General features: G+C 33.0%; 1 protein-coding gene across 6 annotated transcripts in view; it reads right to left on the bottom strand.

Moving 5' to 3' along the window:
* LRBA (LPS responsive beige-like anchor protein) overlaps positions 1–27,971 on the bottom strand; it is a 758,742-nt gene that overhangs the window by 60,004 nt on the left and 670,767 nt on the right. For all 6 annotated transcript variants that reach the window (XM_032412965.1, XM_032412964.1, XM_032412967.1 and 3 more), the window contains one exon: positions 19,624–19,791. In XM_032412965.1, coding sequence (XP_032268856.1) covers positions 19,624–19,791 — 168 coding nt within the window. The remainder of the gene's footprint in view (positions 1–19,623; positions 19,792–27,971) is intronic.

A 27,971-nucleotide genomic window follows, 5' to 3' on the forward strand; every position in this document is an offset into this window, starting at 1 on the left:
GGTTAAGTAAGCATTTCATAAATACTACCAACTAGTCATAATTAAGGTTAATAATAATATAACCCCTGCCTATGTTGCCAGTCTCATCCCCTGCCACCGTTCATCTCATACCATATAATGTGAGATGTAATGTGTCATACTGCCTTTGTATGTATTATTGTCTTTTCCTTTTTTTTTTTTTTTTTTTCCTATTCCTTCTCTCTGCGTGGTTTCTGCATTCTGTAAGACTCAGCTCGGGCATCTCTGTCCTCTGGGAAATCTCTTTTTTTGGTCTTATCCAGACTGTTGCTATCCCTCCCTGTTGCTTTTAGAGCAATGTGCACAGACCTCTACTACTTACTTGTTACTTATTTACAATTTCTTCCTTATTCATTAGGCTGTAAGTCTCCTTGAGACCAGAGACTGCAAATATTTCTGTGCTTCTGGGGCTTGACATACAGTAGGTGCTCAATAAATACTTACTGAAAGAATGAATGACATCCCAAGTCAACATAATTCAGCAGGGATGCAGCTATGATACACTCCTAACACTATTACAAAGCAGCCCGCACTGAATAAAACATTCTATTAAACATTTCTACTAAAAAGCTTACTTTATTATTTAACATTCTTATTCATCAATTCCCAATTATTTCTGTAAATAGCCTGTTACTACTTTCTATAATAAAACCTGAGTTCAGCAGGCAGCATTCCAGATGTTGAAATACATAGTAATAAAAAAGACTATGCAAATACTTTGAGACATTCCAGTAAAACCACATATTTATATTTTATAAACAGCATCTCAAATATTACCTAGAGAATTTATTAATGGATTTCCAAATGGAAATATTATGAAAATATTTTCAACAAGCTGCATGTTCCACTGTTTTCTGTGCCAACTATTGCATACTTGCATGATTTTATAGCTATATCTAGAGAAAGAGACCATATATACAGAGAATATAGATTCACACACTAGAGAGAATGAAAGGAAGAAAGAAATAAAGAAAAGAAATAAAAGTAAATAAAAGTAGACTTGGCTTAGTGAAATGTGGTATTTGGCTTCAACTTAACAATGACTATTTTAGTCTCAGAACTAGTCTTTTTAATCTAACAGAGGAAATAAGTTAAATCAGCACAACACTTAGTAACCAACAATAAAGTTGTAAAATTTTATTTTAAGATGGTTTTGGAAGAGAAATAAACATATGGATGCAATTAAGGTAAACACATATGAATGCTGTTTCTTTTAAGCACACAACTCTGAAATTGCATTTTAGCTCTTATATATTTACATCTAAAAGCACTATAAAATCAGGTTAGAGAAATTGAAAAAAAATAATTTATTAAGAAAACACATTCCATTTAGTAATATATTAAGATTTTCTATGATTACCAAAATCAAGTTCTAAAAAGCTGTCTTAAGATTCTAGAGTAATTCTTTACCAAGAAAGGTTTAAAAATCCAAATAAGACTTTGTATTTTATATTTCAGAATTAATTCACTTTTCAGTATTTAAAAAAGAGTCATAAGAATAATCAGTGATTTCTACTGTGTTACATTAATATCATTACTCGTGCCAGTTTTCCTCTTGCCCTCACACACTGGAACTTAAGTTGAGGATGATTTGCTAGATATTTGACAGGTTCCCACTCAATGTTTACTGACAGTCTGGTTGACCAGCCTCAGTGCTCTTTGGGGCCACAGTTAAAAATCTAGCTTTGGTATCAGCAAATTAAAAAAGTATACTAATCAAATGACTACTTAATCATAATCTGTTGAACTTTGTACTTAATTCCTAAAGGACAAAAATCCTGATAATATGAACTACTAAGGCCAAAAGAGGACAAATAAATGTACTTGATAAAAAATACATGAAGATTCCAAAAGAGAAAATTATATATAATACATATGGTTTTGTTTGGATAACATCTCTAGCTTGTTTTAAAAAAAGGCAAAGCATCATTTATAAACACTGGGAAATCAGACTCTTAATCTAAGAAATGAAATACAGAAATAATAGAAAAAAAATTTTAATGCACAAAAATAGCATAATGTGGGGGTGCCTGGGTGGCTCAGTTAATTAAGCATTCAGGTAAGTTCATGATCCCAGGGTCCTGGAATCAAGCCCCACATCAGGTTCCCTGCTCAGCGGGGAGTCTAATTCTTCCTCTCTGTATGCCCCTCCCCCACCTGTTTGTGCTCTCTTTCTCTCTCTCTCTCAAAATAAATAAATAAAATCTTTAAAAAAAAATAGCATAATGTGGGGCGCCTGGGTGGCTCAGTTTGGTTAAACATCTGACTCTTGATGTCAGCTCAGGTCATGATATCAGGGTCTTGAGATCAAGCCTCTGTGTTGGGCTCTGTGCTGGGTATAGAACCTGCTTAAGATTCTCTCTCTCCCTTTGTCCCTCCCCCCCCCCCCCCCCGCTGGCGCATGCGCATGCTCTCTCTCTCAAAAAAAAAAAAAGAAAAGAAAATCTTTAAAAAAACAGCATAATGAACCTAACTCAAATTATTTAAAAGGAATCTTTTAAGATTGAAATGTAAATATTCAAAGTGCCCTAGAAATAAAAAACAATATAGAATTCAAACTTTGTAAGGCATAAATATAAAAGATAAATAGCTCATCAGTAAAAAAAAAAAAAGTCATGACATACTAGCATATTTAATTAATTAATTAATTTTTTTAGTAGGCTCCACACCCACATACTCATGATTATGAGATTGAGACCCGAGCCAAGATCAAAAGTCCAACGCTTAACTGACTGAGCTACACAGGATCCCCTAGCATATTTTAAACTCAACCAGATAAATGTTCAAAATAGAGAGAGACAATATGGTGAAGAAATAAGTTAAATTGAACAGAAGTTACTCTATGTAAACTTGGACTTGAAACATAACCTTTTTTTTAATTTTGAGAAATTAGACATATAGAAAAATAAAAATTTTTGTTTTTAACTAAAGACTGAGCTTTTGATTCTACTTCTACAAATTTTCATAAGGAAAGAATCAGATGAATGTAGAACGATTTAAATACAAGCACTCTCTAGCAGTAAAACTTAGGGGACAAAACTACTTAAACTCTGATAATGGAATACTACACAGCCATTAAAACGAATGAGTTGGTCTGAACATATCTGACATGGAAACTAGTCTATAATACATTGATGGAAAAAAATCCTAATTACCAAAGAATTTAGTGTATGGTCTCATTTAAGTAAAAAATAAAAATAAATAAAAATATAAACACACATATATACTTACATGTGTTATGTGAGTATATATATTTGAATATATACATGTCTAAAATTTGGAGGGTATGTACCAAACTATTATCAACTGTTATCTGATGAAAAGATTGGCAGAGTAAAAATTAATACTTTAATACTTTCTTCACTTATATACTGTTTAGCATCTTACGCTGTTTAACATCTTAACATGCATACTTCAAAAATAAAAACAAAAGATTTTCCATTTTTAAAAAAATCTTAAAAAAATATGAAAATCTAAAGAAAAATCTGCCAATATTTAATATAGCTTTATGAAGTTTAATTTCTCCATCAACATAGTAGCCAGAAGAATTTTTTAATCCTTTAGGAAGAACTCCAGTTGATAAACTGGTCAAAAATTGTGAAATACAGAGACCTTGCTACAAAGTTAATTTTGTTATTTGAGCTTATTTCCTAACTTAGATCTACCTGATTTCAAGGAGCCATTCATTTTAGTAATATTTTGTCATCATTATTAATTATTTAGGAAAATATATAAATTTTGTAAGTAAACTATATGTTTTTCACAATGCATTGGTTATCTGGAGACCTATACATGTCATGATGATGGTATGAAGTACATAAGGAGCAAAGAGAAAGAGTAGCTTGCTAAATAAAGCGAAACTTATTAAAAAAATAAGAATGCAGTAATAAATCAGCAGAGAGGGAACATTAAGCAAGGAGATGAGTATTTTTACTTATATATTTATTCAATAATATTATGGAAGTTAGTAAGGTAAAACTTAAGGTAATTTTAAATTGTAAAAATATGCATAGATTTCCCATTAGTACATTTAACTGAACCCATACATTCCAAACACACATTAAATTGAGGCCTGACCGAGCCTCACTACAATCTCCACTTCTTATAGCTGTCCATCCACTGCAGCATAATCCCAGCTGCCAATCTGAAAGAAACCAGCTAGTCAGAGCAGACACAACCAAGAGAAACAAACGTCACTCAATAATGTTCAGCAGCACTGTGTTCATGGATAATTTCAAACAGTATCTCTGTCTAGAACATTGATGTGCTCATTCAAAACACCTCCATCTCTAGCTACTGGAAATGAGTAGATAAAGCAGCCTGCCTAGAAAAATAAGTGAAATGTTGCTTCAAAGAGGTTGCCAATACTGAGAGGCCAAAGAGGCCAACAGTGAAAATGTAGGGCAAATTTCTTAAGGAAAAGAAAAATCAGAAGAGTTAATTTACTGTATTCAGAACATTAAATTATTTCTCAAAACCAGACAAATATGTTTAAACTATGTCCTGGAAAGAAGCAGTCATTTGGTCATTCATGTGGTAAAAATCATGTGGTCTATTTTCTCAAAAATATTTGGGAACATCCACTGTGTAACAATAATGAAATGAGGTACAGTGAGCAGTCAGATGACATGATCCTTGACCTCGAGGAACTTAGAGTTGAAAGACAATATGCACACACACATACACACAAACACACTCTCTCCAGTTACATGGTACTGGCAGGGACAGAGACGGGTAAGACGACAAAGTTACCATTAGAACATAGTTTAATAGTACTTAACATTTAAAAAATTTATACTTGACTCAAGAATTTCCCAAATACTAATAGAATTTCTGTTGCTTTTTTGCACCAATAATGAAAACTCAAAACAGTGATTTATTCTAAGTAAACTTCCTCATCTTTGTTAACAATGTTCTTTTAATGTTGCTATTCTGAACATTTAGAAATCTGTCATAATTGCAAATAATCTTATATAGATTTTTCAAATCTATGCAATTTTTTTCATCTTACCCTTTCTAGAAGCTTATATTTAGTTTAAAATTTAGAGAACAAAATTCAGTCACTTGCTTTGAGACTACTTTTCACATTCTCAATTTAGAATGAAGATGGTATCTGAAGTAAACGGGTTCATGACAGAAATCATCAGCATGACAGAGTGGCTCTGGATTCCCTGGGTGGTTGACAGGGCAAAAGATTCATAAAAGTATTAATACCCTGTGCTTGCTTTGTATCCCTGCATGCATAATTTAGCTATACCTATTTAAGAAGACTGCAATATGCAATAATAACTACCAAAATACAAAGATTCGCTTTACTGACAACTTTGATGTTCATTTAATTGACTAAGGGAGACTTTTATTATTATGGTTTTGATATACAAGAAAGTCTGGCATAATTTCAAGGTTTTTTTTATGTAGGTTTTCAATTAAAACTTGACTAATCCTTACTGTTTATTTGGCTTTTCGTTGTACAGTTCCTGCCCTGCACTGTGTCAAACGTGCCATCTGTGTAACACACTTCTGGCCAGAGATACTTCAGAATTATTTTTGTAACACTCTGAATTGTGGCTGCATGAAATCTTAACTTACTGTATTCAATACTTCTAATTTACTCTCTTGCTACAACCGGAGTAATCGTGTTGTCTTATTGTCCTACTCTTAAATCTCACTGCAGTCACAACAAAGATTCCTGCCCCACCTGCTTAAAACAGACTTACAGACGTTCCCCTAACTATTTAACAAATGTTAACAATGCTATAAATACCAATTGTGTTTATGCTTCCTGAAAGATTCACTGCGGCCAGTGTTCTGCAGTAGTGTTAGAGCTGAAACAAGTTGTTGACTCCCACCATGAAAGTGATTGAATTCTAAGCCAAAAATGCTTTTCCTTGGATAAGATATCTGATTTGCTACCGCTGTCGTGAAACTGGGGTCATGTAAACTTACACACTGCTCCTGCTGCGTTTGGAAAACAGACCTTCTCAGAGGGATTATGTGTTGCTAAGACAGCATTTGGAAGGATAAATCTGGAAGAGCGAAAACCAACCACTGACATTAAACATAACTTAGGGAAATTTTTCAGACTTTACTTTCACATTATGAGACCCATTGTATATAATTCTTTAAACTGAGCAATATCATGGCTCTCCTCCTCCTCTTCCCTGCCCTTCTATGTACATAGAGCCAAGTTTCATTTTCAAAAGGAAATTAAGAACTAATTTCTGAACTTACATAAACGTAAAGTAACAGTGTATTTACTTGAAAAGTAAAGGAGAAAATGACCCTTCCAGAGGAAAGGTGCAAGATGACAAAGCACAGATAGTATTATTCATATTAATGCTCCTGAGCAACATCTACCTACCTGAGCAATGTATTTTTCTGCCTTTCAACCTCTCCACCTCTTCTTCCAACCTCTCACACGCCTCGGGATTCGCCCTGCACTCCTCACACAGTGGTGGCTCAGACCCTGTGCTATGTCTGTACTTCCCCTTTTGTCAAAACCTAGTAGCAAATCCTGTGCACAAGGAGCATTTGAATGATTGGAAAGGATTGCTTAAAAAAAAAAAAAAAAAAGATGTGTAATCAAATTATCTCGAATAGTGGAGTTTTAAGCATCAGTAAAAGGTGAGAGATTCTGTGGCAGAGGCTTTTTTCTGTATATATCAAACCACATCCTACAGGAACTGCTATAGCTGACATTAGCATGTGACTCTGGTATTCATTAACAACGTACAAATTTGGGGATGGGAGCTTTCCACTCTTTTACTTTATAATTCTGAATTAATTTTTATAGTTATTATGCATTGCTTTGCTGAATATGTTTTTAAAGCCCTTCATATAACTATTTAATTGTAGACACACACCCACACCCACAACTAAGTAGTGAACCCAGAGATCTAGAATTCATGAATATTGGGCCAAAGCCTTCTTGATTTTAGAAAATGATGACAAGAACTACAATTAACAGTGATATATCTAAGATATTTTCCCTAAAAGTAGAAGTGACTGGTGACTACCATAACATAATAAAATAAAATTAAAAAAAAATAAGTAGAAGTGACCTTTTTGGTCCTCCTCAAATATGATAGGAAAAGAAATAAACTCAAATTGCTAAAATGTATGAAAAAAATCATAGCTCAGTGGATCAAATAACAAAATAAGCGATTGGAGGTCCTCTGATTTCTGAGTGAGAAAAAGTTAAGAAATTGTAAATCCTTCATCTTTATCAAAGTTACATGAAGATCATTATACAAAGTCACAATCCTGGCAACACTGAACATGGCCAAAAAACCAGAAAGTAATCATAAAAGACCTCCAAATATCCAAAAGCAAAGTCAGTATCCTTATCTTCATGTTGATAAGCTTCACTTGTTCAGATTTCCAAAAGGAGACTTTTTCTTCCTCAGAAGAGAAAAAGAGTTATAGTCTGGTTGGCTTTTTCTCCTTGATTTTAAAGAGAAACAATTTTCAGAATTCACAAAGTAGCAAATGAAAGAATTCCATGATCTCACTAACCAAAGATAATGACCATCTTTGGTTAGATTGCCATATAAATATCTTGAGGTCTGTAATTCCAGACTTGTCCTTATGCCTACATACACACTTAAAACTTGTATTTTATACGTTCCTAACATGTTTTTCCCTGTAATATGGCAAAATACATTTCCATAGCAATATTTTGGTGATGTATAGCATCCCACTGTATGGAAATACCAATATTTATTCAAACAGTTCTCTACTGCTAGACATTTATGTGCGTTTTTTTTTCTTTCGCTATTATGAAAAACTATACAACTTAACATACTTTTCTGTATACTTTTTCAATTACTGCTTTTGGTTAAAGTTCTATGTAAATAATGCATGAATATTTTAAAAACTGATACAGATTGCTATAAAGATTAAACTGATTTTCATCCTCATCAAATATATGACAATGGCTGTCTTCTTTTATTTATTTTTTTAATTGTCAGAAACTATTCTGAGATTTTAAGGTGAAAACAGGCCCCTTTCCCAGTAGGAGTGGAAGAAAAAAACTGGAGATTCACAATATCTGTTTTCTAACTAACATTAGGATTTTCGTTGTTTTTAATCTTAAAAAATCTAACAGGCAAAAATGTTGCATTTTAAATTGAATTTCACTGATTACTAGTAAGGATGAACTACTTTTCATTTATGGTTTATATTTCATCTTTTGTGAATTATCTGTTCCTAAATTTTGTTATTTATTGGTTTTTTGCATGTATACAAACTTAGTTTTTATGTAGCCAAATACATCAATTTCCTTAATAATTTTTGGTTTTGGTATTAGACTTATAAAATGGGCCTTCTCCATTTCAAGATTATAAAACTACTCACCTACATTATCTTTTAAGTTCTGCAGTTTCATCTTTTATATTTGTAATGTAGTCTTTATTCCAAACAAATAATTGTAATTCATTTGTCATTTCTTTCACTTTAAGATATGAAACAGGAATCTAAGTAAATTTATACTCTAAACAATTAGCTGTCCCAACATCACATATTGAACAAGATAGCCTTTTCCCAGTGATTTAAAATACCACCTTTATCATATATGCTCATATATAATATGTCTATTTCTGGAAGCTCTATTCTGTTCCACTGAACTTCAGTTCCTTCACTAGAACATGTTGTCTTGATTACTGTAGTTTATGTTTATGTATCCGGTAAAGTAATCAAAACCTATTTACTTTTCCTTTAATTTAGTCTATCAGATCTGGTTTCTCAGGCTATAGCATCTAAGAAACAGTGAATTATAGAGTAGGAGGAGGGATGCCCCAAAGACAGATATACCTGACATAGTACAAGAAGCAAGAACTGGTAGCTTAATGGGCTGAAATAAAAAAAATATAAAAAGAGATCACAAAAATTGAAAAAAGAATAGCAGTATGGAATTGCTTAGTTTAAGGTCCAATATAGCACAGAATAACTAATATTAATAATTTAAAAATCACATCCACTAATTATCCTCACATCATTACTGTCTTACTATAAAATGGCCTCTACTCCTAAAAACTGTAAAATACCCATTGTTTTTCAAATATATACATAGAAGATTTATGAAACTTGACTATGTCCATTGTGAGTCAAGTCTCAACAGATTTCAAATAATCTGTATCATCTATACCATATTCTTTAGCTTTAAATTAAATTAAATTTAATATCAAAAAGATAACTAGATTGCATGTATGAAGGCAAGCCCTCACTGAAGTGATGGCCTTTAAGTTGAGGAATAAATGACAAGGAGCCAGCATGTGAAAATCTGGAATAATCAGAGAAAACAACCATCACAAAAAGGCGCTAAGTCAGTGACAACTGTCACATGATCAGGAACAGAAAGAAGGTCAGGATGGCAGGACACACGAATGAGGAAGGGAACAGCATGGCCTGAGATCAGAGAGGTAGGCAAGGGCCAGATCACGTGGATCAAATTGGACTTTATTCTACGGTTAATGTGGAATAGGAAGGTTTAGGTAAAGGACTGACTTGATCTGATTTACATTTTTAAAATAACGTTTTGGCACCTCCGTAGAAAACAGGCCGTAGGCAGAAAGGGTGACCAGGCCCACTAAGACTAGCCAGCGGAGAGATGGTGGCGGCGGCTTAGATTAATGATAGACAGACATAAATTATTTCCAAGTATGTTTTGGAGATACCATCAACTTAGCTGCTCTTGATCACCAACCTCCCATACCTTCCCCACCGACCACATGGTTCTTTCCAGTCACAGAGCCATACTATACTCCTTCCTACTCTAGTACTCTCTGCTTTGAACCCCCTACCCATTCTGTTGCTTTGTCTACTTAACTCATTTCTTAAGGATTATGTTTAGGCAGTTATTACTCCCCTAATCTGGGTTGGCTTTTTCCCCTTTGTGCTCCTATGTATAGTGTATACAACTCAGTCAGAGCACATCACTGTACATACAATTTTTAAAACTTATTTCTGACCTACTAAAACTTGATCAATGAAATGTCTTACACTAACAGATAACAGAGTTCTCAACTTCTGGATATAGCAAATACCATTTATATGAAAACTGATAGTTGAATTCTGGATAAGAATATAAAATTGTTCTAGAAACTATGCTTGTAAATAAAATTATATGATAAATATATTTAAAGAAAATATCTAAGGAAAATACTTATGTTACATTTTTAGGAAAAGAAAAATTATTTGTATAATTAATATTCAATTCATCACGTACTTATTTTGTGAATTTGGATTTTAGAAGGGTTTTTTCCTTAATAAAAATATAAATATTTATTCTTACTCATATCTGAGCCTGAGTTCAAGTATCATAATTTTTCTTTCTTTTTAAATTTCTTCTTTCCTTGACTTTAGTTTTTTTGAAATGGTGTTAGAAAGGTTTGATAAGGTCGTATAAAGGAAGAGAAGTGAGTCAAACCAAATTCAGCAGAATCAATAATAAGAAAATAACCACTTTTATTTATGTGTACCGTGTCCATGAAAGAATATATGTATTCATCACAGCAAAAAAAAAATCCAAAACTCTGTATGGTAACAGATGCTAGCTAGACATACAAATATAGATTATGATATATACCTGAAACTAATATGATGTATGTCAATTGTCCTCAATTTTTAAAAAATGCACAAAAAAGAGAATATATGTAATGCTGGAAAATAGAACAGATTGAAAAATAGTAAAGGTAGAGAAAAAGGAAAAAGTATCAAAGAGACAGAAATAAAGAGCAAAGAGGTCTGTCAGGATAAACAGCTAAGGATAAGAATATATCTTTTAGTTGGAGGTCACAGATATTTGAAAAAAATAGTATATTTGCCTGAAAAATAATTCTCTCTGGTGTGTGATATATGCAGATGTAGACAGTGGTATATTGATAACCCAGCTGTTTTCTAAAAATTAAAAACAACATAAAAGTTTAATGTGCTGCAGGCTGTTTCTCTGATTACTCTTCCCCCTCTTATGGTTATTATTTCTATCGTTTAGTGCTTTTTTTATAGAGAGATTATTTTTATGATCACTTACTATGCCATATGTATTAACCATTCACTAGAAGAAAACTTTCTCAAGAGAAATGAAGCTTTTCCGAAGTAGTAAGTAAATACATGACTTGTACATAAACAACTTGCCTCTGTGTGAATATCTAAGTGTTCCAAGTTAAACTAAATATATAGTAGTGAACAGAAATAAGTAAAACTATAGTTACTGACAGAAATAAGTCTAGTTTGCTTTTAATACTAGAAAAACACAAATCTATTGTGGTCCCATTACTATGATCTTACAGAGATAACATTCTAATATAAGTCAAGCATATGCACAAATTTACTAATATTAGAGATGTTAAAGCATCTAAGGAACAAGATTCTGAAGAAAAGATAGCCTGGAGATGGGGTAGGGAGCAAACAGGAAGAGGGCAATAGTGAGAACTTTACAACTAGCAGGAGGTTGTGACAAGACTTGACTTAGAGGCTTGCCCAGGCCTGGGGGTTACAGACACATGGCGGGCCAGGGTTAGAGCAGTAGGAGCTGCCTTCCTGGGTCACTGTGTATACTTTACTCCAATCTCAAAGTAGGAATGAAGCAGTGTTTACAGAGAGGCAGTCTGTGAGCAACATCTCTGAAGTAGTGCCCTATTCACAAGTCACTCTGTATCCCCTTACCTAGTCTTATTTTCTTCATTAATCTTTACTGCGTATTTTCTATGCACCCCATTAGAATGTGAGTTCCATGAGGGGAGGGACCTTTGACTTTCTAGCTCATCTCTGTATTTTTAGTACTTTGAACAATATGATTATTTGTTGAATAAGTGAATGAAAGGATAAATTCTCCCAATTTATCAGCCCCTTCCCATCTATCCAAACCAGCCTTGATCTACCAGTTAACAGCACCCCTTTAACAATTTCATCAATCATCATTCCACTTTCAATCCTTCTTTATATATTCCACCATACTCCCATGGTAAAAACCCATCTCTCTCTGTTTGCATATATATTTACACACACACACACACACACACACACACCTTCTCCAGTCAACTTTTTTGTACACCTACTCTTCTGCTGTTTAGAACAGAGAACAACAATGGAAAGAAAGTAATCATTTATTACTGAGCATCTATGAAGCAGCCATCATTATTATGTTAGGTATTTCCATAAATACTATCTCACCCTTGGTACAAACCCTCCTAATCTTGTTGTCTTTCCCCCTCGTTCATGCATATTTACTTAAACCAGTCCTCAGGGTAACCTTCTACTCTCTAATCTCAGACAAGGAAGTATTGTTCCATGCTGTCCAGTGCCTCTCTCTATCTGTGACCTGGATTTTGTTCCTTTCTTGTTCCTCATAGAGCTTGGTAGTCTATTACATGCTTTATTTCACGTATGTTTGATATGCTTCCCTCTTTTTGGATCTTTCCAATTATCATAGAAACATGGTCAAATATCTACCCATTAAAAAAGAAAAAAAACTCAGAGTGACTGCTTGTGGGGTATGGGTTTCTTTTTGTGGTGATAAAAATGTTCTAAAATTAGATTGTGGTGGTGCTTGTAAAACTGTGAATATACTAAGAACTACTGTAATGCACACTTTAAATGGGTGAATTGTATATATGAACTATATCTCAATAAAATGATTATCCTCCCTTCAATTATTTCCTTTTCTCACTGTGTTTACTTGCTTATGTCCCATCTACTGCACAGTCCTCTACCTTCTAAGCTACTTTCTGTAAGATCACACAGCAACTCAGAATAATCCAGTGGGTACCTTTCAGTTCTTATCTTTTCCATATTCTTTCAGATAGGTCCTAAGACACACATGTGGTTGTGCCGCTAACTTTCAACCTATAATCCACTACCTTATGCCAATGCAGTTATAATTACTTTTTATGGCATTAAAGGCACTTTATGGTATGGCTCCTCTCTTTCTCTCTTACCTTGTCACCTCTGGTTCATTGCACATATATCACAGTCTCCTATCGTGATCTCTCTCACCTATGTGCAGAAAGCGTATACACTTTGTTCTGTGTAGATACCCTTTGCTCATGACTCTACCCAATGTTCTCATTTATATTTCAATCTGCAGCCTCTCATTTTCCAGAAAACATGACTGGCAGTCTGGGGTTAGTGCCTATTGTGTACCCTTGTGCATACATACAGTGTACTTACTTACCTCTACACTGAATTTAATGACAGTATACTATAATTGTTTACTTATCCATATTTCCACACTACACAATGAACTCAAGCTGATGAGGGCAGGGACTTGGCTTTCAACTTTTTAACCTTATTATATAAGTTGGGTGTAGTAAAAGGTTGTTTAAAAAAAATGAATAAATTGGGGCAGCAGGGTGGCACAATCGGTTAAGCATCTGTTTTCGGCTCGGCTCATGACCCCAGAGTCCCAGGATCGAGTCCCACGTTGAGCTCTCTGCTCAGCAGGGAAACTGCTTCTCCCTTTCCCTCTGCCCGCCCCCCCTCACTCTCTCAAATTAAATAAATAAATAAATAAATAAATAAATAAATAAATAAAATCTTTAAAAAAATGAATAAATTAATGACCTATTCTTGTTTTCTCTCCTTGCTTCACTTTACAATGAACTCTGCATGTGTCCTCTGGGAAATAGTCTCTGATAATCTATCTAGTGTTGTTAGCATTTTATGTTCTTTCTGTGATGCAATCAGTAACTCATATTCTTTTTATGGTTGTGTTTCCTAACCCAGAGGGTTACAGAGAACAACATAAGGAACCAACATTTAATGGATTCTTATGATGGGATAGGTACCATGCCAGGCACTGTACATGCATTATACCCCATCTAATCTAAGGGGTAGGCATACTCATACCAATTCTATATATGAGGAAACAGAGCCTCAGGAAAATCCAAGTCACACAACTAGTAGGCATCAGGGTCAGCAATTAAATTCATATCTATGTGTCTATTTCTTTACTTGCTTGTTTGTTTATTCTACTGTATCACACTGCATTATATCATAAGAATTAGCACTATGATATGGAATGTCTATAATAAAAAATTATCAGATTTGTTTTAATAACATCCAAAAAAATTTGAGAATTAATCATGCATATTTATATGAATAGTGCTAAGTAACGAAGTAATATATAGTAGTCCCCCTTTATCTGTGGTTTCATTTTCAATGGATTCAGTTACCTGTCATCAACCATGGTCTGGAAGCAGATGACCCTCTTTCTGCCACATCATCAGGTCAATACCAGCCTAACACTATGTCACAATGCCTATGTCATTCGCCTCATTTCATCTCATCATGTAGGCATTTTATCATCTCACATCATCATAAGAAGGGTGAGTACAATACAATAAGATATTTTGAGAGAGAGAGAGAGAGAAACCACATTCATCTAACTTTTATTATAGTATATTGTTATAGCTGTTCTATTTTACTTTTAGTTATTGTTGTTAATCTCTTGCTGTGTCTAATTTATAAAATAAACTTTATTGTAAGTATGTATGTACAGGACAAAACATAGTATATATAGGGTTAGGTACTATCACAATTTCAGGCATCCACTGGGGGTCTTGAAACATATCCCCTGCGGATAAGGGGGCAACTACTGTATTTATCTTTCAAGAATATTGAGTACCTACCATACTTAGAACATAATAGGCCATGTTTTTTAAATGAATGCTGAATCTAATATATATTTTTATATAATATAAAAATAAATTTGTGTGTGATGAGTGGAAAACTCTCCAGTTAAAATTTAATTTGCTAATAATTAACTAACTACTTGGGGTTGTGGAAAAGAGAAGGAAGCCAAGGAAACTTAAAGCAAAAGTTTTAAATAATCTTTAGCAAATGCTGATCTTGAAAAATAAATACTAAAAACTTATTTGGTACGGTGGCTCCTCAAAAAGCTAAACATAGAACTATCATATAATTTAGCAATTCTACTTTTGGGTATATATACAAAAGAACTGAAAGCAGAGATTTAAACAGACACTTATACATGAATGTTTATAGAAGCACTATTCACAATAGCCAAAAGGTGAAAACAACTCAAAATGTCCATGAACAGATGAATGGATAAACAAAATGTGGTATACACAAACAATGGAATATTATTCATCCTTAAAAGGAAGTAAATTCTGACATACGCTATAATGTAGATGAACACTGGAGATACTGTGCTAAGTAAAACAGGCCAGACACAAAAGGATAAATATTGTATGATTCCACTTCTATGAGGTACCTACAGTAGTCAAAATACTAGGGACAGAAAGTAGAATGGTGGTTGTCAAGGACTAAGGGCAGGTGGGGGGTGGATCATGAGTTACTGTTTCAACTAATACAGAGTTTCAGTTTGGGAAGATGGAAAACTTCTGGAGATGGATGGTAGTAATGGTTGCACAACAATGTGCTTGATACCACTGAATTACACTCAAAAATGGTTAAAATGGTAAATTTTATGCTACATTTTTACTACAAAACATTATTTGAAGTCCTAAAATGTTAATTTAAGTGGAAGAAAAATATAACTTAATTTATACATATATTTCAATTACATATCTAATATCTAAATGGACTAAAACCAAATTCAAATATTTTTATTTTACCAAGTTAATTTAATAAACATTTACTGTCCTATTGTCTGACCACATGCCTAGAATTTGGATTCAGAAAATATGGTCACCAAAGATATATGATAGCCAATGGTCATTATATCTACACTGTCCAATATGGTAGCTACTAGCCATATGGGCTATTTAAGTTTGGATTACTAGACTTAAATAAAATTAAATACTCAGTTTTTCAGTCATACTAGCTACATTTCAAATGCACAATAGCTACATGTGACTAGTGGCTACCATATTGGACAGTGTAGATATAATGACCATTTATTTCCATCACTCACAAGTGATTTTTATTGGACAGTGCTCTTTTACATTATACTATAAATACCATATGGTAAATCATTGGTGTGTGTGAGGAAGAGAGGTGGTCAGTCCAGAATAATAACAAAGAGCCAAAATTGAGTATTATTTGTTCCAGTTCTATGAAAAATGTTGTTCATATTTTGACAGGGATTGCATTAAATCTGTAGATTGCTTTGGATGGTATGGACATTTTAACCATATTGGTTCATCTAATCCATGAACATAGGATATCTTTCCATTTGTTTGTGTCATTTTCAATTTCTTTCCTAACTGTTTTATAATTTGTATGGAACCACAAAAGACCCCAAAGAGCCACAGCAGCCTTGAGAAAGAAGAAAAAAGCTAAAGGTATCACAATCCCAGATTTCAAGATATGCTACAAAGCTGTAGTAATCAAAACAGTATGGTATTGGCACAAAAAGACACACAGATCTGTGGAACAGAAGAAAGAGCCCAGAAATAAACCCATGCATGTATGGTCAGTTAGTCTATGACAAAGAAGGCAAGAATAGACAATGGGGAAAAGACTGTCTCTTCAACAAATGGTGCTGGTAAAATTGGACAGCTACATGCAAAAGAATGAAACTGTGTATAGTTTGTTATACCAATCACAAAAATAAACCTAAAATGAATTAAAGACCTAAATGTGAGACCTGAAACCATAAAACTCCTAGAAGAAAGCATAAGCAGTAATTTCTCTGACATCAGCATAGGGACATTTTTCCAGATATGTCCTCTCAGGCAAGGGAAAAAAAGCAAAATTCAACTATGGAGACTACACCAAAATAAAAAGCTTTTGCATGGCAAAGGAAACCATCAACAAAATGAAAAGGCAACCTGCCAAATGGGAGCAGATATTTGCCAATGATATATCTAAAAAAGGGTTAATATCCAAAGTATACAAAGAACTTATACAACTCAACACCAAAACACCAAATAACCCAATTTAAAAAAAAAAAATGGGCAGAGGACCTGAATACACATTTTTCCAAATGTCTTCTGGATGGCCAACAGACACATGAAAAGATGTTCAGCATCACTCATCATCAGGGAAATGCAAATCAAAACCACAATGAGATATCACCTCACACCAGTCAGAGGGCTAAAATCAAAAAGACAAGAAATAACAAGTGTTGGCAAGGATGTGGAGAAAAAAACAACCCTTGTACACTGTTGGTGGGAATGCAAACTGGTGCAATCACTGTGGAAAATAGTACAGAGGTTCCTCAAAAAAATTAAAACTAGAATTACCATATGATGCAGTAATTCCACTACTGAGTATTTACCCAAAAACAAAGAAAACATGAATTCAAAAAGATACAGGCACTCCTATGTTTATTGCAGCATTATGTACAATAGCCAAGCTATCAAAGCAACCCAAGTGTCCATCTGTAGATGAAAGAATAAAGAAGATGTGGTATAGATACACAGTGGAATATTACTTAGCCATAAAAAATGAGATCTTGCCATTTACAACAACATGGATGGACTTCGAGGGTATAATGCTAAGTGAAATATCACATGATTTCACTCATATGTGGAATTTAAAAATAAAAAAATCAAACAAAGGAAAAAAGACAACCAAAAAACCAGACTTCTTAAATACAGAGAACAAACTGGTAGTTGCCAGAGGGGAGGTGAGTGTGGGGAATGGGTGAAATAGATAAAGGGGGAATAAAAAACCTCATAAAACAAAGAACCAATTACATTCTATAAACAACGTGCTAATTAAATGTTTCACTTTTTAACTAGCAGTATCACAAGGCTAAGAGCCATCCTTTATCATGCAAACGCAGGATAAACTTTACTGACAAGGAAGGTATAGTTATATCACCTTGGACATATCAATAGTCTTTAAAAAAAATAGGATCCCACATTGGAAGAAAGTGTTAAGTATATCTTCATAGCAACTCTACAGAGTATTATAGAATTTCAAAATTAAAATTACAGACTTATACAGAATTATATATAGCAATATAAAATAATATGCTGGTATATTAAGTAAAACAGGAGATTCTAAAATCAAATCTATACTGTGATTTCAGTCATAAAGCAGCTACGTAGGTATATAATATAGTATAGTAATTATACCTACAGTAATTATAAGGGAACATGAAAAAACAAAAATAGGGCGCCTGGGTGGCTCAGTCGTTAAGCGTCTGCCTTTGGCTCAGGTCATGATCCCAGGGTCCTGGGATTGAGCCCCGCATCTGGCTCCCTGCTCTGCGGGGAGGTCTGCTTCTCCCTCTCCCACTCCCCCTGCTTGTGTTCCTTCTCTCGCTGTGTCTCTCTCTGTCAAATAAATAAAATCTTAAAAAAAAAAAAAAAAGAAATTCTCGAATACTTAAAAAAAAAAGAAAAAACAAAAATAGGTGGTGTATTTGGTGAAGAATTATGGACATCTATAAAACAAAGTAACACTGTTCAAATATTTTTAAAAAAGGAAACTGGCCTATGCTATTCTATTCTAACAATGAAATTATATACTGTTTTGTAACACTATTTGTATGTTTGCTCTAACCTCAGTTTCATATATGGAAGTATGTATATTCTGTGTCATGCAATCAGCTATTGCTCTAATAAAATAAAATGGCCTTGTAAGGAACATTTTCAAAGAACTGAAAAATTAGAAAAGTCTTTACGAGTTCATTTGATCCAGCTCTAAATTAAACTGATAAATAACAATTCAAAATTTGTGCAATTTAAGACAAATGTACATCTAATACATGGTGCTTCTGTTTGTGTACTGTTATCTGGCACATAAACCAGACAATAATATATACCGGCAAATATATTTAAATATGTCCTTATTTTATACTGTCAATATTACCAGGTCATAAGTAGAATTAAAAAGGAATGCATCACATGTTGGTGAAAAATGGCAAGCCTTACTCATCACAGATAATGTTTCCTTTAAAGTGATATAAAACATTGTCTATGAATCAGTCTTGGTTTCTTAAATACACTTGTTCTAAAATTGTATAGATACTTAAAGTGATCTGTTTAATCCTATAATCTTTGTACATGATGTATGACAGCATTAGGAGGATGCATAATTAGATTAAAAATACAAAAAAAAATTATCAAGGCTATACATAGACTTTTTGGTGAATACTGTATTTATCAAAACCATGTTTTGAGTGTTTTACCTAAGAAAATAAATGACAAAGGTAAATCAAGTCTCAATAACTTCTAAGACCAAGTTTGATGACATAGGAAAGGTTTGGACTTCCTCCCTACTTAACTTTTACTTAACTTTAACTTAACTTTAACTTCCTACTTAACTATTCCTCTTAACTTCTATATGATTACACACAGACTTATGTATTATATATGAGTTTTATCACATTTAAATAGATTCATGCTTACAATGCATAAAATGAGGTGGAATTTCCCTAATACTTTAGTGAGTAGCCTTCAAAGTTATAAAAATTATAAACATGATTAGTGATCCCTGAATGGGTTCAAACTGAAAAAGCTCTCATTTTATAATTGACTCAAACGTTTTGTTGGAGGGAAGTCTTGGATTCAAGTTCTAGCTAGGTCACCAACTGAAAGGTTATTTTACTTAAGTCACTTCACGCATCTGGTTTTTAGTTTCATCATAAGCAAAATGAAAGCATGGGGAAGATGACATCCAGTACCTTCTAGTCTAAAGATACCTGAGAGATCCAGTCAGATAACTTACCTCTCTCAACACAGGATCAGCTATGGAATTCAGATTGACAGCTCCTTCATAGGTCAGGTAATAGAACACATTAAGGGATCGAACAGCCTCTGGTCCTAGCTGTTTATAGCCAAAAATGAGATCAATCCATTGGTGAAGCTGGCAGGAAACAAATTCACTCTCCAGGGCCTGAAAAAAAGGGCACAGATCATATTATTATGCTGAATTCAGCTTTTAAAATATAGAGAAATTTAGAACAAGCAGTAAAGTTTTACACTAAATTTACTGTGAACAGACTTACTCTGATGTCCTATTTTCTACCAGAATCTGTTCTCCTTTGTTTATAATTAGAAATTTTCTGGCACTTGTCACGCTGAATTGTTTTAGATAGCTTACATGTCAGTATTATTCTACTATACTGTAAGCACTGTGAGGGCCAGGACTGGGTCTATTTTGGTCATATTGGTAACTCAGGGCCTGACTGGTACCCAATTTATGCTTCAAAGAAAGGAGGTGATGCAATGTAAAGGTTACTTTGGGACAGCACATGTGAAAACATTACACATTTATTATTCACCTGAAATGTTTATGATTTTTCTAGATATAAACATTTTGTTGTCTACTGCAACAACTATAACCAAATTATTTAGCTATTTCAACTGAGTTTTTATGCCAAAAAATTTTATCTTTGGAGGCATACTTATAACTACTGAATTATAATTACTGAATTATTATTCTAGATATTAATACCAAACCAGATCAAAAATGTGATGCTATTTGTGTCCAATAAATAATGAATGAATATAATCAAGTATTCAGTGGAAATGCTGAATCCACTTCCAATTCATCATTACCTTCCCAGTTACCAGCACTGTATCTAAAACACAGTAAGTACTAATAAATGTTTGCTGAATTTAATAAAGTTATAAATATAAAAGAGTTTTAAAAACTGGAGATACTTTTTATAAAAGTGTTCAGATTTGTATTATTTAAAATTCTTCAAAATTATTTCACCATAAAACTTTAGCATTATGGACTAATTTTCTATAAATAGTGCTATTCAAATCACAGAGCTCTAAAATTCAAATGGGGAAGCTCGATTTGAAGTATATCAAATTGTATCAGATGATGTAGCTCATTGAAATACTTTATGTGTAGTAAGTATATGGCTGTGATGTGTTTTTGGTGTGGCTTGCTACATCATCAATATTATAAAAAGAAATCTGTTGGTTTTCAAACAAAATTGAATAACCTCTACAGCAAGCAACCAGTAAGATATAAACCACCTTGTGACAAAAGACGTTCCTATTAGCTCACAGGTGTACACTTGTATATGTTTTATTAAAATAAGTGCCTATGTGGGCGCCTGGCTGGCTGTCGGTGGAGCATGTGACTCTTAATCTTGGGGTTGTGAATCTGAGCCCCTGTTGGGTATAGAGATTACTTAAAAAATAAAATCTTTAAAAAAGTCCCTATCTAAAATAAGTGCCTATGAATTAAAAATATTTACAACTGAATTCAAAGAATATATTTCCTTTAATATTTAAGAGGATGTCACAGTATACCACATACTATATATAATGTAAAAAATAATTCTGTAAATAAAACTCTAGGCAATTCTCATATTCCAACGTATACCTGAAATGAAATAAAAATATTTAGCTAGCTTCAACTGTGAAAGTTGTTTTAGACATCTCTTACAAAACTCATGATATTTATAAATTTAGTAAATAGCTAAGAGAACTGCTGCATATGTTATTTGAAATAGAAAGAGAAAGGCTTGTAATAACTTTAAGTAAATTCCTATTTTAAGTACATGGATTTAAAATTAATCTGAAAATTCAGTAATTATTAATGGAAGTTGCACACAAAAATGATACGTTTGTTTCATTAACTTGGGCCTTGGGTAGGGATGGGGGAATGGGGCCATGTTTAAAGTGACACATAAAAACAGCAATTGTCTTAATTTGTGTGCAGTGCACTCCACACAAAAGCCCTAAATATGTTCAAATTAGAGCAAGCTGCTTGATTGTCACTGTAGTCTCATGTCACATTAATGCATGACAAACATTAAACCATACACTTAAATGGCAATTTATATCATTTAAATGTTTACTGCCAGACTAGCTCATCACTCATTTAAATGTGACTTTCTGACAGCTAATTTCAGTTAATTTTCTCCAATTCACTTAATTAGAACTTTCAATCAGGGAAGGCCCTATACATATCTTTGAGCTTACAACCTTTTTAGTTGTTCAAAATCTGAGTTAATAAACTACTGAAAAGCCCTACTATAATAGATTAGCATGTAGTATCTCTGAGTCTACAAAAAAAGTGTGACTATATGAAGCAAACTCACAGTATGTACTCTTAGAAAGACCCTACACTTATTTATGTAAATAATACTCTCACCAGTAGTTTAAATAAAAAACGTTTATTTCATATACACACACTATTGAAACAATAAAAAAAAAACCCTGCATCCAAGCTAATTAAAAATTAATGATTTCAAAATTGTTTAATAAGATAAAACAGTCAGGAGTCTCCTGAGTGTCTGTGGTGTTGTGATTTGAGACTATAAAATTCCAGAAGGCTCAGCACATGATAAAGTACAAGTGAATTTTCTCAATATTAAAGCTCTAAAAACCAGGGCAATTTTATTTTATGTGTCATCAAACAAAGAATTGTGTTTTCTTAATGTCTATTACTTCTTTATGCACATTCAAAATGGTGAACTTGGTAACATTTAGATGCTTAAACCTTTATATCTTGATACTACTTCAGAATGTTAAGCAAAAAATGCTGAAATGAAAGCCACTGGATGCCCCCATTACACCTCAAACACACATGCAGAGATGACCACAGTGTCATGGTTTGCCCCTCCCTTAACACTGTCATATTGGTCAAGCCTTAAGGGGTTGCCTAGTAATTCATGGAATTACTGGCAAAATCTTTTCCAGAAGTTCATGGATAGACTTTAAATACATTTTTTATAACTGAACTAAAAATCTCAGTAGTGGTCTTCAAGCATTTCTTGCAATTTACCAAAGTTTTAAAAAGGGGTCCAAAAGAACAACTGTTATGGGGATAAGAGTTCCAGAAAGGTTTGAAATCATCTCAGTACAAAGTCATTTCAGGACTTTAACATCCCTCTGGTAGTAGTGAATGACAACTGCCTAGCCAAAAGTATGTAATAATAAACAAATGCACTTAGCAAAGACTTGAGGTAAGAGGTAAAGACAAGCAGGAGGAAATTATTGAGAGAAATAATTCAAAATGGAATACCCTGAGATTATATCTTATAACTTGTGTTTTTGAAATTCAAAAATATAAATCATAAAACATTAAAAATTCTTTAAATGTTTTTATATGTTAAGATTTAAAAAAAATACTTAATATAAAATATTTATATCCACATTTTTAGTCACAAAAAAATAAAAACATGACAGTGGAATGCTAAGCATTTGTGATTTTTCAAAGCCTTTAGGTCAGACAGTCCTCATTAAAACTGGAGTTAAATACGGTTTGCAGCTAGGGGATAGTAACATTCTTCTCATGCTGCTCTCAAACCTAACCCAATCAATTGTTAGTACTCCCCTAGCAGGCTGGATACATCATTTACATCCAATGTGTGCTCTGAGTAAAATCTGTAAAAAGAAAATCCACTAAAATGTCCAACACAATACAGTAATATTCAACTCATCTGAGTTATTATAAAATAAATCAGTGACTAATGTCCAATTGTTAAGGATCAAATAAGACTATGAAGACTATCATATGAAGCCTCACACAAATTGTCAGTGCAATCCAGGGGGACTCATATTAGTCTTGACAAACTGTCTTGGGGCTGATATCTGTTTTTTTAATGAGATCTATTAAACAGAGACTAAAACACTTGAGATATGCTAAAAAAGTACAGTATACAGATGTCAAATACAAACACTTATTAGTAACTTTCATTTGTTTGGTTCACATGCAGAACATCAACAAATTCAAGCTTTAATATTATAAAGATAATAGTAAATTATTCATAAACAACTCATTTGTGTAATCTTGTGTCAGAAATAATTATAACATATATGAATGTGTCCCACAATAAATCTCACTGAAAGAATGTAATCTATGTGGTTCCTGAAACTAACCCATTAAGGAAATGAATTATTTATTGATAAAAATATTATTTAAAATTATTCTTGTTTCCTCTAGTACAATCAAAAAATATGATAATTTATGTAGAAATGGCTTGCTTTTTCCCAAACATTCTAAGCTATCTTGGAGTAAAAATTCTAATATAAAAGGCATTAATAATGTGTTTGTTAATCTATGTATGCTTTAGAGATACTCCAGCAATTTCCTTTTACTTTCAAACAATCAAATTTTCTCTAATGTAAAAATTATGTAAAATCAAGAAAACCAATTTTAATTAACAAAAGAAAGATAATTGTTCACCTCCAGACCCAAAAACCTTATTTGTGTATTATTCCCAAATTAATGCTAATATTTATTTATGCTTTTGTTAAATGTTCTCATACAACACCATTTTTAAAAAGCCATCAAATAAAAGCTACTGGTGTCTATGGGACAAATGATTTTTATGGAAAAAAAAAAAAAAAAGATCAAATAGTATTTACAAATCTTTAAGTATAGAAATATAATTGTATAACCAGAAGGAAGTAGGTCTGTGTAACCCAGATACACATTTCTGCACACCTATACCACCACTTCCCTTCTCAGGCTTCCAGAAGACCTGATTCAGTCCTGAGATTCAAAATGCATTAGCTGTAAGTATCGAAGAAGAAAATAAAAATCAATGACTAACCCTCTTGACCTGGTATGCACTTAAATATAAGATGTATTTAATAATATTTTATTTTTATTTATTTTGTTTATTTTTTTTAAATCATATTTTAAAGATTTTTAAAAAATCTTTAAGTAATGTACACCCAATGTGGTGCTTGAACTCACAACCCTGAGATCAAGTGTTGCATGCTCTTCTGACTGAGCCAGTCAGGCGCCCCAATCATATTTTAAATGGAAGAATAAAAATCAGTTTTGTAAATTTTTAACTGTACCTTTATAAATTAAGAGTATGAATTCATTTGAGGGTAGATCACATGTTTCAAATGAGTTAATGTTGGGATTGGTCAGAATGTAATATACAAATTATGAACTTGGAATTTTAAGTATTTTTCACTTCAAATACATGTAATATAGACTTCTTCCTACACACACACACATGCACACACACACACAGATTTAAAATGAACTGGTCTGTTATGTTTGCATGTGCTGGATTTCAAACACTAGTGGTAATGTTTCCTTAACATTGATATATGACCTTTGTAATTTACATTGAAGAAAGCTGTTTTTTTCAGCCTAATTAGAACTGTTTCAAATTTTCCTGCGAAATATATGATATAAAGTCCTTTCAACTTTTTTATTCTAGAGTTTCTTTCCATGTCAACTTTGTTCCAATCAAAATATGCTTTGAATTAAATGATTTTGATTGAATATGTGGATCACATTTCACTTCTAAGATTTAAAGTCCAAAAAGGAAAAGTTTAGCCTGTTCAAACGATACAAGAGCAGCCACTCTGCGGAAAGCTATTCACATTTAGGAAGACTGACAAATTGTTTGTGTGCACCATTAGGTCTAGTTTCTGCAATAGTTGCCAGATTTCCTGTCCCCCTAATAAGATACATTAACTCCTTAAATGCTGGCTCTGAATTTGTGATGAATCCAAGTAACGTTAGCCAATTTTTGATTTACCTGTAAGTTCCTTCTTCTAAATACATTTAAAGAATAGTAAAGAAATTTGCTATTATATCAAAATTTTCAAGAAACAAAAAGGTTTTGTTTTTCAAAACAAAAGCATTTTTTCATAACTGAACGGATGCAAATTCAAAATGTATATACACTTTCCAAATGGAATTTTCCAAAAGTGACAAATCCACATTAGTCCTCATTTAAAAAAATGCATTAAACTAGTTAAGAATTACTTGTTCGGGTGAAACACAACAGTGGAAATATTGGAATATGTAATGAACTATAATCTAACATGAATTTAACATTCTTCCATATTGATTATAAATATATCACAATGCTTCAGAATTCAGATATTTACCTTCATATAAATATAGAACAAAAACATGAAACAAATTATATGCTACTTACAAAGAAAAGTCTAACTTTGAGGGCTTAAAATTATGTGTGAAACTGTGACATTAAGAACAGTAAGTCATGAATGTCAAAGAAGGAAAAAAAAGGAGGATCAAGGATTTAGAGAAAGAAATTATGGGATGCTAAGAATAAATATTATATCTGAGAGTTAAAAAAACATGAAATTTAGTCAACAACACATTGAAATTCAAGCTGAAAAGCAGATAGAGAAATCACTAAAAGGAGTTCTGTTCTTCTAAACTGCCCTTGAACTGCTGAGCAGAAGAAAGATTTTGGCGTTGGCAGCACACTGTTCATTTCTACATTTATATCATTACTAAAGAAAAGTGTGAGTTAGTATCATATCTTGATAAAACCATCAAGCACTCGTGCATCTTTTGGCAGGACAATCATTCTGTCTACGATTGTTATTGTGTAGTTTTAAATGGACTAGTCAACCAGCTGTTATATATTTTACACACTGAAGGCCATGTTTCCTTTGAAATTCATAGTTTTAATCTCAACTGAAGTCTGTATTGCTGTGTGCCAAGATCAAAAGGATTAGGCAAACTTGTACAATTACCCTCCTTTTCAGAGAGATGATTTTTTTCTAATGTTTAAAATAGTCCTATATGCTGACATTTTATCCAACTATTTTCTTTAGAGCTACAGAACATTAAAACATTTAATTAACATTTCAACCTTAGGTCACTCTTAATCTAAAACCTAGGAATTAATAAGATACAGATATTTTAAACTAGTTACAGTATAAAACACATAGGGAGATGGAGCTTTTAGAAAACATTCTATTTAGTAAGAACGGATGGGGAACAACTATAATTAAATGATAAATACGCCCATCTATTTTATTATGTGTTTGCATTTTGCGTGACTTCATGCAGAAAACAGTTCACAGAGCTTAAAGCAATGCATATGCATCAAGATAAAATAAATTTAACATAAGAGAAGGTAATGCAAAAATAAGAAGTACATAAAAATCATGCCATGGAATTCTATAGACTTAGAGGTGCACCATGTATTTGTTCCTAAGCTTTCTAGCAGGCAACATAAAGAAACACGAACACTTACAAGAGTCAAAAATGACCATAATGTAAAAACAAACCAGATGGCCTAGGAAAACACATTATTTCTATTCTTGAGATAAGAAAGTCCTCCCTTGGCAATATGATGGAATCCAGGTATGTGACTCTCAGAGGGACTGACTTAATCCTGGGATAGATTTAAAGTATAGACAAATGGAGAGACTACATATTCTTCAGGCAATCCTGCATAAACATTATTTCTCTTAGGTAAGGCTTTGAATGGTAAATTCTAGATTACGTTCCGTGACAAGTATCTGGAATGCAGCCATTCTATTTTGTCAGTTCAATGTAGAGCCACATGCTTCAACAGCAGCTAACTGAGTCACAGGACTAATACCTCAAAAATGTGAAGAGTATAAGGAGAAAGACACAAATAAGCCTCTATGGAAAGCAGGCCCATCTTCACTTGAAAGGGGTAGTAGCCTATGCTATGCTAAGACAGGTCCAAGGTTCTCCTCAGAAAGTAATTTTGGGTTAACTGTCCCACACAGATAAATAGGCAACAAAAGCCTCCAAATGCTAACCAGGATGCCCCAATACTACAGATGTTAAAATGTCTAAAAGTGGTATAGTAAATGTTCAACCCTTTAAAAAGAATTAGGAAAGTATCCTTAGAAAATTAATTTTGAGCACTGTAAATTGTTGTTATACTAAGGTAAACTAGTTAAAAAATATACACTTAAGTAACTAAAGTATTAATCTAAAATTCTCAATTATCCATCTATGTATAGAAAAAAGAATAGATTTCCTCTTTAGCAACCATTGAAAAGTATTAATTTACGGGGTGAACTTCTGAGTTTTTATTTTATAGTCAGTTACAAAAGGAGGGAAAACAAAACGAAAAAAAATTAATCCCTTCCCATTTGCTTATCCACATAGATCTGATAAATACTAGCAGTCTCTTGCCTTTGAAGATGGCCAGACCAGAATCCCTACTTATTGCCAGATGTAGTTTAATCCCATAGGGACTCCAGACAAAAACAAGGAGCTGTCTTCATGGCACCAATGATTCCCTGGACTGAATGCCATAAACTTATATTGGCAAATCAAAATCCTTGGCAAAATAGAACATTTATTACATCACCACTTCCAAGACTATCCAGTAA

This window comes from Phoca vitulina, unplaced genomic scaffold, assembly GCF_004348235.1.
Source record: "Phoca vitulina isolate PV1807 unplaced genomic scaffold, GSC_HSeal_1.0 scaffold14, whole genome shotgun sequence".
NCBI classification, from domain to species: Eukaryota; Metazoa; Chordata; class Mammalia; order Carnivora; family Phocidae; genus Phoca; species Phoca vitulina.